Below are 13,601 nucleotides of genomic sequence, written 5' to 3' on the forward strand. Positions count from 1 at the left end.
GGCCAATCACGTCCAACACTTTGCTCTACCTATCCAATAGAATTCGAACGCTTTTCCACGTGACCGGATTCAAGTCAAAGCGGGCTTGTATGTTCCAAGACTGTCAGGTAAGTCAGCAACTTGTGATTAGGGATCAGTCAACTTCTTCGGGTATCTTTCATACACTGAGTTTTTTATTCTTCGACAGCGAATCTATACACATTTCCAAGCTACCTTTTGCAGTTTTCAGTATTACGAAACGTAATTACAAGGAAAATATTCCACATAACGCCATCAAACTCAAAGTGCTCGGGTTTTACTTTTTATTTGTGCAAACAGCTTTTTATCGCAACTAAATGCTTTGGTGGCAGCATTGTAGGCCGTGCCGTTCAATTCCTTCATGGGTTGATTAAGACCTTTTGTCTACAGTTTATCTTCTATCTGATAGGAATATTATTCATACTTGTAAAATGGTTAAGAGCATAAAATAATTAAATTAATTTTTAACCTATTTGTCTATGTGGCTAAACCTTTGGCAATCACATGACAATTAAGGTAGAAGCTCCCTTTTTCCAAATGGCATGTGGCACCCGCAGAATATAATGTCCTGCACTTTGGTTAAGAATACAATTTAAAAACAAGGGCAAAAAACTTGATACCTATTGAATTTTCCAAACATTAAACATGCAAGCTTATCACTTTAGATGTGTTATTTTTTATATAACATAATTGCCCAGAAGAGAATGTTTCAGTAAAATGCAAGTTTCCATGTAGCATTTTGTGTCTATATAAATTGTGTATTTAAAACCCTAGAATGGATTTATTTGTACAACAAATAGAAAAAATGTGGAGGCTGGTTTGTCACTAGGAATCAATAATGTAAAATATATGGCTGTTTGCAACACTGATTTTCAATTGATTACATTCAGTAATAACACTTGGATTTACAGACAGAATGTTTCATTAAGTCAGTTAAAAAATAAAATAAAAATTTCCATTAATTTAGAAATGAAAATATGCAGTTAAGACCCAGAAAGTTGAGACTATTTTGATGAATATTTAGTGTAATATAGTGACCTCATCCATTTTTTTCTATTGTATGGTCTTGATAAAAAAAATGAGAATAGAATGTTTTTCAAAAAAAATTTTTCACTTAACTTTCATAATTTTTAAATTCAGTCAGTCATGAGAGAGCCCATGCTATACTCCCATCCTTTCACAGGTTAGAATTACTATATACATAGACCTTATTACTGCTGGTTGCAAATGGGACTAAAACATTTATCTACTGTACATAGGCCTATTTTTTCCTTTTTTTGCCAGACCAAGAATCATATATTTATTCTTGACTGAATCACAGACAGATGAATATTTTGCAGGCTATGAGTCATCCTTTTGAGTGAAATCTAATGAGAAATGTTATGCAGGGTAAAGCTGGATCATTGCCATGACAACCACATGAATTTTGTAATTTTACATATATACTTTTCACCAAATTTTGATATACAAAATTCAGATTTTGCAATCATTAAAAAAATTATAACCATATATGAAAAGGCCAGAATGATATAACATGGTTACTGCTGCACAGGTGCTTTTTTGTATTGACCAGGAATGGCAGACAGATACTTTAAAATGCTATGAGCAGCCTAAATGATATTAATATTGATCGTAGATGTCTGCATGTTGATTAGTCTAGCTTTAGTAGGGTGTGCGGTCTCCGTCTTAGCAGTGTGCAAATGTTAGAGGACTGAACACTACAGCTTTTAGTTTTCTTCTGAGATTAGGAGCTACTGTGTACAATTGCTATCATATGGAGAACTAACTGATATAGTGGAAGGATTCTGAGTAGAGTTGGCATCTTGGTTTTTGGAATGCAGGTAATGGATTTCTTAATGTTGGTCAAGCTTTTTACAATTAGAAATTTTGATGCATAATGTGTTCTTTTTGAAAGCTAAGAATAGGGAACAAAAATTTTTAGAAATGAGAAGAATCATGAATTTTTGGTTTAGATGTGCATGGGCTTTGTTTCACATATGTATTTTCATCTGATGGTGCCTTCTGTCTGCATTGATTAACCATTGGTCTACAATGATGTCATACTGAGTGGGAGCATATATTATGTAAAAATATCTGATATCCAATTTTTGTGTCCAGTCAGTGCGGTATCTGCAGCTATGCTTTTGGGCTTTATTGATTAACTTTTATGCAGAACTGGAGAAATATGCACGTTGCATAACAGCTGGCTTACTTAGGTTATTTGGTTTATTTGACGCTGTTGCTTTTATTTCAGTGCTTATTTTGAGGGAAGGATAAATGGTCTCAGGTCTTTTTTTTTCCTTGCAGATCTTGTCTGAAGTGAGTTCCTGGTGCCTTTAATTCAACACAATTCTACACAATGGCTCAAGGTAAGAAGCAATTTTAGCTTTTCTTAATTCCTAGTTGCTATACACTAAAATGAGACTGTCTGCACTGTGACTTCGTGACGTCATACGAGACTGGAAAACGAGAATCTGGGAAAGGTGGGACCATCCTTTTAGCAATCTGACTGAAACTCTGTGCTCCAGGAGTATCAGCTTAGAAAGCAACCTAAAACTGACGTGTGAAACATAGACAAAACAGGCTGTAATTCTATAGAACTTGAGAGAAAATGAGCAGAAAAATATGTGGGTAAATTTTATCAGCTTTTATTCTTTGCCTCACTGCATTCATTAGTAATTTTTGACCCACTCTCCTCTAAATCTGGCAAAATCCACTTCATTTTACACCAAGTCTCTAGACTTTGGTGTCTTAGTCAATGTTTATAAGTTGTGATAAGGAAAATTATGATTATTACATAAAAGGTAAGCTATAGAATGTGGAAAAGATAGGGAGAAATTATAACTAAAAAAGTTTACTAGAAAACTTCTTGCTATTATAACACATTAGAGGAATGTTTACACTTTGATTAATGGCTCCTTTGGTATCTTTGTACATTACAGTTGTGAAGAGGCATGAGAAAATTCATGCGATAACGTTTTGGTAAAATTCTCTAAATAATTACTTTTTAAATCTATATATTAAATTTAAAAATGGAAATCATGCTACTTTTATGTATCATTAGTACTAGTACCAAGGGTTTTCCTAGCCAACTGTCCAGCCGTCATTTGGACGGCAGCCAGCATCACCACATGGCCTATATTTTCAAAGGCTGGATGGCTTATGAATTTTTTTTTTTGGAAATATGACGCCGTTAGGCATACCTGAAATTGTAGGAAATTACAGGTGGTAATTTTGGACAACCTGTACCCCCAATCCTGGGAAAAGCCTTGACTAGTACAGCTTTTTAATGATACATCTGTTTTTAAATCATCTTATTCAATGAAAGAGCAGAGCTCTACTCTTTATATTTGAAGAATATGATGAAAAGCTAAGAATTATGGTAGTTAAAATTTTTATAGAAGGTTTAGTTATGACCATGAATGAAATTGCCTTAGTAGTACTTATCTTTTATAAACAATCACCTTTTTTGAAGATACATTGTTGGCCACAGCAAAACATAATTCATTAGGCTGTCACAGCAAAATTACATTAAAAGAGCAATGGAATGCAATTAATTGGTCATAAAGATAGTGGGTATTAAATAATTTTTGTGAGTCTAAAGCAAATCAAAAGAAATAAGCAATGGTTTTTTTTCTAGACACAAAATTGAAAAAAAAAGTAAATAAGAAATTTTACTGATAATATTTAACTGATAATATTAAAAACAAGAATGGCTTTATGATTAATATATTTATATTAGCACTGTCTTTGCAGTATTGATTCTGTATTAGGAGACTAACTTTGTACTTTACATTTCAGTTTTTGATAGCTAAACCTACCCTGGACATTTGGTGCTGTGACAATATAACCTTTAATTATGCTGGGAAATAAATTAGACAGCATCACACTTTTTACGTTATTTTATCTCTCTCTTCTCATAGTATGCAAATGGCTGGGTGTTTTCCTCTGTTTAAGAGAGAACCCCAAAAGAGACCCAAGATGTGCGGAAGTCAGTATGTACGAGGCTATAATTGTTTGGAAAGGTACATGATGTGGCAGCATTTTTAAAGACATATACTTGTGTTGGAAACCCAAGAGAAGCATGTACCAGAGAGCAATATTGGACAGTATGAGCTTTTCATGTACATGATGTTGCACTATGCCTTATATTGCATCTTCCCGTGTAGTCATAACCTTGGTGTTTATGATGTCTGTTTCTCATTAAAATGTATAGAGATTTTTTTATTTTATATTGCAGAAAAATGTTTTGTTCTTTTTTGTGTAACCATGTTTATGAACTGAAGATATGCAACTTATTTTTTCAACTATCAGTATAACCCACTATGTAGCCTTGAAAGGTCCACTGTTTCCATATTTTTCTTCGTGTATACAGATGTTATTATGGGTGAACCATTTGTAAATTTGAATAGTGTTTCATTTTTCCTCCCATTACATATCTGTATTGATTTTTCTAGCTCTCTGGTTGCCGTCCCAGTATTGTTTAGTGTAGCCATAAATGTTCTGGTCTGGGCTGCATGCTTTAACTGTGATCACTGCTTTTACTGTATTGATTTTATTTGGATTGCTTACAAGTTCCTGCATATTTTGTATTTCATAATGCTGTTTTGTCTAGTAATTTGTAAATGTGTTATTGATTTTTTTTTCTGAAAAAATTGCTTGATGCTTTCATGATTCCTGAAGAATGATAATTAGTAGATTAAGAGGTCTGAATTCATTTGTTGCCTATTCTAATTTTTGTGTTCTGGGTAGTATCCATCTCTTATTTTCATTCCAGACTCTTGACTTATCTGTGGTCGTGGAGAAAGTGTGTTGATAGATTCTATATTTGGGCATTTTTGAATTGGTGACGTTGAGATATATACATTCAAAAACAAATATCAGTTCCACCAATGAACTAAATGCTTTTGATTGTTAAGAATTTCCAAAGCTCGGGAATTGACTGTTGCATCATTACTCTTTTTTCCTTTGCAAAATAACCACTAGTATTTGCTAATGGAAGTTAACTCTGTTGCCAGAAACCCCAAAGGAAAGTGCAGGTGGAGTGGCTTATGAGGTTATCTTGAAGCCAGCCACTGCAGATAATGTCCCTACAAGACCAGCCTCTCCACCCAAGGAGATCACCCACGATCACATTGTGAAAAAGCTGAAGCAGGCAGAAGAGAGACGACAGGTAGAGGAAAAAATGCCCTCATTTTTATTGGAATGCTTCCTGTAATAGATTGTTAATTTGATATCTTAATTTCAATAGTCTTCCTTTTCATCTCCTGTACATGGTTGACAATCGGGTATTATTTCCATAACCAAGTCTGATTGATTTTCCCTGTGTCACGAACTTTGGATGTTACTGGTCATATTAGAAAAGTACAGACTGATTTATTTTGTGTTTTTTTTTATGTTAAGTCCCTGGAAGCCCAGAAGTTAGAAAAACTTGCTCAAGACCGTGCCAGGGCCCAGGAGGTAGTTGCCAAAGCACAAGAAGAAGAGGAAGCTTTTGCAAAGGCGGCAAAGGAGAAACTAGAACAGGATCTGCTGGCCAAGGAGCAAAACAGAGAAGCGCAGATTAAATCTCTACAGACCAAGCTCAAAGAACATGTAAGACATTAATTTAGAGATATTCCCAGATTATTTGGCTTTTTTTCCCTCAGGCATGTGTAACATATTTATGAGTGTAGGGTAGATTTTAATCATTGTAATAAATTAAATGAAAAGACTATTTTGGCGTAGTAAGCAAATGGATATGGACCTTAACAATTGGTGTCAGCTAGTACATCAATTGAATACATTTAAATTCTATGGAAGTGATTTATTGATCTCTGTACAGATGATGTATAAATCTTTTGGTTTTTTAGGAGAAGAAAGTGCAGGAAGTACGTACCGCCAGTGAAACTGCAGCTCGTGAACTCCAAGAAAGAATTGCACAGAAGCTTGAAGAAGCAGAGGAAAAGCGTCAGAGTCAGCTGACTGAATTGCTGGAACGTCTGAAGGAACATGTGAGTAATTGCTGTCCAGCACAAGTTCTTAACAAATACATAAGGACTAACTGCTTACACATACTTTGAAGATTTATCCTGTCCTTAAGATAATTCTAAATTGTATATACTTGTGAAATGAGTATGGTTTATATATATATATATATATATATATATATATATATATATATATATATATATATATATATTTATTTATTTATTTATTTATTTATTTATTTTTTTATATAAACAGCTTTGTTATGCAGTCACTTGAATTGGACATAAATTTCCCAGGAAATTGACATATGGACAAAAATTGAAAATGTTTTTAGGCAAAAGAGCACTTGAACCCTACATTTCCTTGGGATTATCACATAAGGGACATATTTGTTTCATTCTTTTTCTGAATTGAATTATTAAATTTTGAATTAAATTTTTAAAATGGCCACACTGCTAGTGTCTGATGTAACATGCTAGTACATGTAGGCATGGAAATACAATTGTTTATTTTAAAAAATTATAATATTTGGAAATCTGCTTTTACAAATTTATTTTAATATAAATAAAAAAGAAGGTATTTTGAGTAAGTACAACTATAAGTTGACGAAAGTAATAATTTGTTGCGCAAGTTGTGATTTGACTCTGTTCGAATCGAAGGATAGCACTTTATAACAGTCAGCGGTCTTGATGGGCACAGTAATTCTATTTTCTGATTATGTGCACCAGATCCACCAATAATAGTAAAACAGTCTGACAAACATATAATACATAATTTTAATAATGCGTTAAAGTTTATTTATCCTTAGAATGTGTTGTTACAGGAGAAGCACATTGATGAGGTCCGTCAAACCAGCAGCAGCTTCAGCAAGTGCACACAGGAGAAAATGATCCAAAAGATGGAAACCACGCTGAAGAACAGAGAAGACCAACTGAACCAGATGATTGAAAGACTTCGGGAGCATGTAAGTTCAGCTGCTGGGTGTTGGTGTTCCGTGTCAGTGATTTAAGTGCATACAATAGTCTTAGTGGCAGAACAGGCTTGAAAAATATTGCGAGGCCACCACTTTTTTCAAAATTTTGTGATTTGCTTATCTAAAACCATACAAGTTATTTTTGTGATTACCCTGCATGAATGGTTGTCTCAAATTTGGAACTGAGGGGTTTCTCTTTCCTATTGGCAGTGCTGGAAAGTACAAGGAACTGTAGTCCGCACTTCCTTGCAGAAAGTGAGTCACTCTTTGCTTGTTCTGCTGTGCATGACTAGTAATATTTCCATTTTTTGAGCCAAGAATTTCACATGATCAGTTACATTTATTTGTCCTCTTTTAATGAAGTTTTTCTTGTATTTTACATTTGCCAGGTTTTTAAATCGTTCATTATTATTATTTTATAATATTGCTTTATTATAATTATTATTATTATTTGCATAATAGTTTATTAAATAAAGGCAATGATCATTTTAGGAGCGTCACGCAGAAGAAGTACGCAACAAGAAGAAACCAATCAGCCCAACTGAGGGAGATAAGGAGAACATGCAAATAAATGTTCAGTAAAGCAGGACCTGTGCACAAGAAATTCCCATGTACATATGCCACAAAGACATTGTGCTGATCATCATGCATGCAATGATCAACTTTCAACAATGCCTGTAGAAACCTATCACAAGTGAAATGCAACTGATGCTGTGGAGTGAAGGTGTGCTAGATGTCCTTTTTCTTCTTTTTTGTCTCAATTTATGACAAACCTGTTACCAAATAATGGTGTCAAGTTGTAATTGTTGTTATAGGTACCACATGATGTTTTTGAAGCATAAAGGATTTGACTTGGTTGATGACTGATATTGTTTATCTAGTTTTCTTCAGCTTTACCTTGTAGACTTCTATATTGTCATTTAGCATTTTGACTAAAAAGGGCAAGATGGCGAACTGTGTTCTTTCTTTTTGTCATTTTGGCAGTAGTAGGACTAAAACTTGGGTAATCTATGAGGAATTTCATACGTATAGAGCCTGTGTGCAGAGCCCTTGATGTAAAATATTGTGTGCTACTTCTTGAAATATTGAATAGTTTTAGTATTAAAGTGGCTTAAAATAATGTGATTTGTTTTACAATTTCCAGTAATTTGACCTAAAACCAACTGTGCATGAGTGGTATATATGCAGTGTGTTTTCATATCCAAGGTTTGTGTTGATAGCCTTATCTTGTCAGTAAGAAGTGTGACTATGACTAATACTCAAATCTGCTCTAAGTGTGCCAAAATTTGCATGAAAGTGAATTATATCACTCTGTCAATTTGCAGTGTATATTTGTACAGCATTGTTTTTGTTTTTTTTCTACTTTTACCATTTGCTCATATAAATTAATCTCTTAAAGCTTTTGTCTATGTAACATAAGACATAGCAGTGTTCTTTGGAAAATAATCTTATAATCAATTTTTGAAGTTAAACTCAATTACTGTAGGCTAAGAAAAATATGTAGGTCTGCCAGCTGATATATCTTAATATACATAATAGCTTCGCATGTTCACACAAGTAAAATAAAAGTATTCGGTATAAAGTCTAAGTTTATTTTGTACAATTTTGCTTTTTGAGTTTTTACTTTTTTCATATTTTCATATTTTGAATTTACACAGTAAAACAGCTAAGGCTTCCTTGTGTCACTGGTATTGTAGTATGTAGGTAGTTACAATCTTAGGTTATTGTTGCATTCATGTGCACATATGTATGGCTGTAATAAAACACATTTGTCTTGGACATGTGATTCAATTGTTATTATGACATTTCAATACCATCCTCTGCCAAATTGCTGGAAGACTAGTTGTTCCCTAAAAATCAAAGTTGTTGACCCCCCATACACCATTTTTTGCTTAAAAATAAATCTGATAAAATCCAATGTTTTGAAGAAAGAAAAAATATCTTTTGCTGCAACTATATTTATTCAATTAGAGGCCATTCAGAACAGATCTGAGGATCTATGGATCGAATATGGCAGTCCCTACCTGAAAGAAGAGCCGACTAATCTGTTCATGCACATCCTCAATTTTTTGTTATGAATGAGGCCTTAGACTCTACCTTGAACTGGACAGAAAAGGTAAAGAAGCACAATGCATTCTCGCTATCTGTAAATGAAGCAGCTGGTGAAGTAATGTGTACAGGTTAATCTGTTCAGGCAGAAATAACTGGTTCTTTTCACCAATTTGGAGAGGGTGTGGTGCAACTGTACAGTGATTGGCTGCTATGATAGCTGTCTGACCAAAACTATTCCCAAAGAAACAACTTTTTAACAAGGTTAAATGCGCTGAAAAGCCCTGTAGTAATATGTATTGCACATCCTTCACTTTCTAAAAGGTTGACCATTGGTAAGATATCTACAATTCCTATTATATTTCAATTTACTATTCCCAATTTTTCATTGTCTTCTGCTTGTGAACTCGTACAGTAATACGGCAGGAGCATTCGGACATATTTCTGCCATTACTAGAATCAATTAAGCTGTATGTGCAAATACTTTTTTTAAAAACGTGCTCTGGGATTTAAAAAAAATCAATAGAAATAAAACCAAGCAAATATAAGAAATTGGCAGAAGAGTTTATGTTTTAAAAGCATTTGCAGAAAATGATACACTATGCACACAAAAAACATTTTGGGCATAGGGAGGACCCTTCATTATTTTACTGATTTATTTACTGGAGGGGCTCAACATTCTATAGCGTTCACTATTGTTCACTTACATTGGAGTATGGTCTTACTACAATACTTAAAAAGAGGTCATTAAATAATTAGCAAAGATTATGACCTTATATTTGTGAATATGAGGTCTGATAAAACATCCTGACCTCTGCTAAAGTTGATAATTGTATAATACCTCATGTGCAACGTACATTCAAAGGTTATTCTATTCTTTTGATTACCACTTTGATTCCTAATTTTCATATTAAAGAATCTTTCTATAATTTTTCTTTCCTCTTAGACTACTACCTTATTTACAGCTTTCACAGTACACTACGTAGGTATTTAACAAGCCATTTCTGCCACTGGTCCCTAGTCTAGTTTCAAGACCATCAGCCCTGCAGTTGTTACTTATGTCAATCTACGTGTACAATTGATTTGAATGCAAATTTATTAGTACCGAAAAATATGAAGATTAGATCCCTACCTTCGTAAAATCCTACTGACAGATCAAATTAAACTATTTTTTGCAAATTTAAGTAGATGTGCACAATACACGTTTCAAGCTAACTGACTCAAATGCTTAAAAGTCAAACTTATCATGGATACAAGTTTCTTTGTTGACTGTTGAATATGCATGGATTATCTCAGCACCTAGAAATTTACAAATGATGTTGTAAAGGTGTATATTGTCCAGTTCAAATGTTATTATATCCGCATGTCCATGATACTCTTAACTGGGCAACAATAATGGGACATGGCCATCAAAATTTGCGTATGGCAACAATCTTGTGAGCATGCTCTCCGCTGAGAATTTCAGTGTATTCTTGTCTTAGGCTTTACATAGTTTACATCAATTACAAAACATCTGTTGTACTTTCTTCATAGTTAGAGCATAGTAAAGGCATGAAGATGACATGTCTATTATATCACACGCACTTTCTCCAGGTTGATACCTGTAGAATACAGTAATTCCTGACTTTTTCTCTTTTTTTTATTGTCTCTACTCTGTACAGGTCAATGTGTCAGCTTGGCATCTTATTCAACCTATCCATCAACCAGTCAGGCTGAAAATAAACATTTAGATAGGTCAAATCAAATATATCATACAACATATCCTTTAAAAAATGGTAATTGGTTCATCCATAGGGTCTTTTATTTAGTTGAAAATGTCAGGATACCTATTGTAAAAAGGCTAACTAACTGAAAAAGTCATAAAAAAGGAAACTTTAGTTACCCAAATATGCTTGTGATTTTGACACGATGAACACAAGCAATTATATATCTGATCAAAACCATATTTCATATCCTGCTCTTGTTCAGGTATATACTTACAGTTACAAACCACAGAGAATTGGGTTTAAAGATCTGTCTGGATATGAAGCCTGCTTCTGACACTGGATGTATAACATGTAGGTGCAAGTGGTAGATCAAGCAAAACGGTGGCCAATGAAAACCAAATCTGAAACATTTAAAGATTATAGAATAAGACGATAATAAGAAAAAGTTTTAAGTGTTGCAATCTTCACTCACTTATTGCTATTCCTGTTAAACACAATCAACAGTGGGATGCAAGATAGTATACCAGTATGTAGCAGTATGAGAAAAAAAAACAAAAGATTGGAGAACAATTATGAGTCTTTTTCCTAACAAACAAATATGCAAAATAAATAAATAAAAACAATGTTTTAAAAGGGCACACAATTTTTTGATAATATTACCTTGCTTTGGTTACCTCTCCACCATGTTCCTGTAACACCTGTTCACCAATCTTCACCATTGTGGTAACTGAAGATGTGTAACAGAATAAAAATTGAGTGCAACATAAAACCAATTTATAAATAATGATTTTGTTAATTTTTTGAACAGTTCCATTTCAAATGAGTTAGGGTTTAATATAAACCTGTGGAAATAATAATCATTGAAATTTTGAGGTGGGCAAGAAAAAGACTAGACAGCAAAGTTGACAGATAAACAGACACAAAAAACTATTTCTATTGCTCCATTTTTTAACAAAACAAAACATTTTGTTTTATAACAAAGTCACTTAGCAAATTTAAAAGTGCTAAAATAAAACAAAAATATGGTTTGGCTGTTTTGGGAAAGACAAAAGACAGAAGATTTTCTACTTCTATACTTATCATGGAAACTGATACATGCCTAACTCCAAATCTTGTTTTTTCAGACTTTTGGCATCTGATATATGAGCTTTTGGTACAACGAGTAGATGGGTTGATGCTGCAGGTTTATGGTCTCTAAAAACTGCATATGCTTCATCCTGAAAATGTTAATCTTTTTATATTAATCTTTTCTGATAAAAGGCAAACATTTAAATTACTACCATGGGTTATCCCATAAAGGCCTAATAACCAGTATCTAGCACACATTTTATACTTTAGTATGTATGCAAGTACTCCCTATATGGTGCTCTAGTGTGAATCAGATAGGCACACTACTCAAAACCTAGCCTCTCCAATACCACCCATTTGTATACCTCCCATCACTCCCTCTTTCTTCTCATCTACACATAGTATGTTGTACACTTAGTGGGTGTGTTGTACACTGCTGAAAAGTGCTATGAAAAGCAAAATTGGCCAAGGTTTGCACTGTAAGTACATGTACATTGATGTGCTCTGATAATTTGCTTTTCAGCAGTATGCAGCATGTGTGAGCTCAAAAAGAGTAACACGTGAATGTTGCTAGGGTTTTGTGTTGTGAGACAGTGAAATCTATTCTAGTTATGCACACGGAAGTGCAAGCTCGAGTCTATTTACTCACTGTAAGACAATGTACATCACAAGGATCTACACTTAATGTTTACTTAATGTATCACTTGTCTATAATAATATTAATAGAAGAAGAAAAAAAGGAAAGCTGCGAAAGACAGTTTCAGAGTAATACAGAATGGTGTCAATGGCCTGGGCAGATGCCAAAGGAAATGACAAGAATACTCCAGTTTTCATTCTATTCCCACCCACGTTTGGAAGGAAAGGGTTAAATGCTATGTAAGTAGGACGTCATATGGTTATGTGCACGCTACCTGAAAGAGCAACTCAGCGTTCTCATCCTTCCCGTTGGCAATTTTGCAAAATACACAAGACTGTTCGCCTGCTTCTGCCATGACTTACTGCACCTCTTGTACTTCAATAAATGAAGAGCAACCATAATTGCATTAGTTGTGAAATGCAAGCAAATCTACACCACGTCACAATCAATGACGCTCGGCAAATGAACTTAGTACGCGGCGGCTGGCGCATTATAAGAAAACCGGTTATATCACCTTGTGCTATATTCTGATTGTCTTCAAAATAATTGGGCGTATAGTCAAGAAACATACCACAACATCCTTTTAATGATTATGTGAAAGTGAGCTTGCATTCCAATCTAAAAGAGAAAACGAGACTCAAACTAGGCCTATGTAGGCCTATGATCACTATAAATAGAGAGCGTTGGGTGTTTGTTGTCCTTAAAGTTAAACTTTTCTATTTTCCCAGTTGTTAGTCCCTGCTTACATCCCCATGGCAGGAATAACAGGCCTCAATAATGAAGAAATGATCACTACTGCTCAAAACCTTTTTATAAGAAGTGAAAAACAGAAATCAGTGAATCCTGTAGGCTAGGTCTGTCTGTTCAAGGACCTAGGTCCATCGTCTGTGTAAAGTCGAGGAAAGAGTGGTCTTGATAACCATGTATTAATAATAGGTTATTTGTCACCGTGCACCTCAACAGGGTCATACTCGGTTATTATTATAAAATTTATTGCGACTATGTTAAAATTTTCGCAAAAAAAAAAAAAAAAAAAAAAAATCGTTAAGGAAATGAAGACATGACATAGGCCACAAACACAAATTGATGGCGGGGCGGATCCAGAATTTTTGAAAGGGGGGGGAGGGTCTGGTTTTTTAGGGATTGACAGGCTTCGGATTGCGAGGCCGACCCTCACCCC

At 34.2% G+C, this 13,601-nt stretch overlaps 2 protein-coding genes across 7 annotated transcripts; one reads left to right on the forward strand and one right to left on the reverse strand.

The window, feature by feature from the left end:
- The first annotated feature begins 13 nt into the window (after nucleotides 1-13).
- LOC106182078 (stathmin-2) lies at nucleotides 14-8,740 on the forward strand. Of its 6 annotated transcripts, none has more exons than XM_087010453.1 (8): nucleotides 90-107; nucleotides 2,326-2,387; nucleotides 3,942-4,043; nucleotides 5,037-5,191; nucleotides 5,422-5,613; nucleotides 5,871-6,011; nucleotides 6,812-6,952; nucleotides 7,172-7,288. In XM_087010453.1, the coding sequence occupies exons 2-8, from the start codon at nucleotides 2,378-2,380 to the stop codon at nucleotides 7,271-7,273; spliced, it is 843 nt and encodes a 280-aa protein (XP_086866579.1). In that variant the 5' UTR covers nucleotides 90-107; nucleotides 2,326-2,377; the 3' UTR covers nucleotides 7,274-7,288. The 6 variants fall into 6 exon arrangements, with proteins under 6 accessions (XP_086866581.1, XP_086866579.1, XP_086866592.1 ...); XM_087010449.1 differs by lacking the exon at nucleotides 90-107 and adding an exon at nucleotides 1,632-1,859; XM_013566718.2 differs by lacking the exons at nucleotides 90-107; nucleotides 7,172-7,288 and adding exons at nucleotides 1,660-1,859; nucleotides 7,454-8,740.
- An 815-nt stretch (nucleotides 8,741-9,555) lies between these two features.
- LOC106182079 (adenosine 5'-monophosphoramidase HINT3) lies at nucleotides 9,556-13,421 on the reverse strand. The gene is made up of 5 exons (XM_013566725.3): nucleotides 12,696-13,421; nucleotides 11,816-11,933; nucleotides 11,377-11,443; nucleotides 10,991-11,117; nucleotides 9,556-10,722 (listed from the first exon to the last, which is right to left on the reverse strand). The coding sequence occupies exons 1-5, from the start codon at nucleotides 12,774-12,776 to the stop codon at nucleotides 10,681-10,683; spliced, it is 435 nt and encodes a 144-aa protein (XP_013422179.1). The 5' UTR covers nucleotides 12,777-13,421; the 3' UTR covers nucleotides 9,556-10,680.
- Between the last annotated feature and the right edge of the window lie 180 nt (nucleotides 13,422-13,601).

Source organism: Lingula anatina, chromosome 1 (genome assembly GCF_051362555.1).
Source record: "Lingula anatina isolate TDL-2025a chromosome 1, LinAna3.0, whole genome shotgun sequence".
In the NCBI taxonomy this organism is placed as follows: Eukaryota; Metazoa; Brachiopoda; class Lingulata; order Lingulida; family Lingulidae; genus Lingula; species Lingula anatina.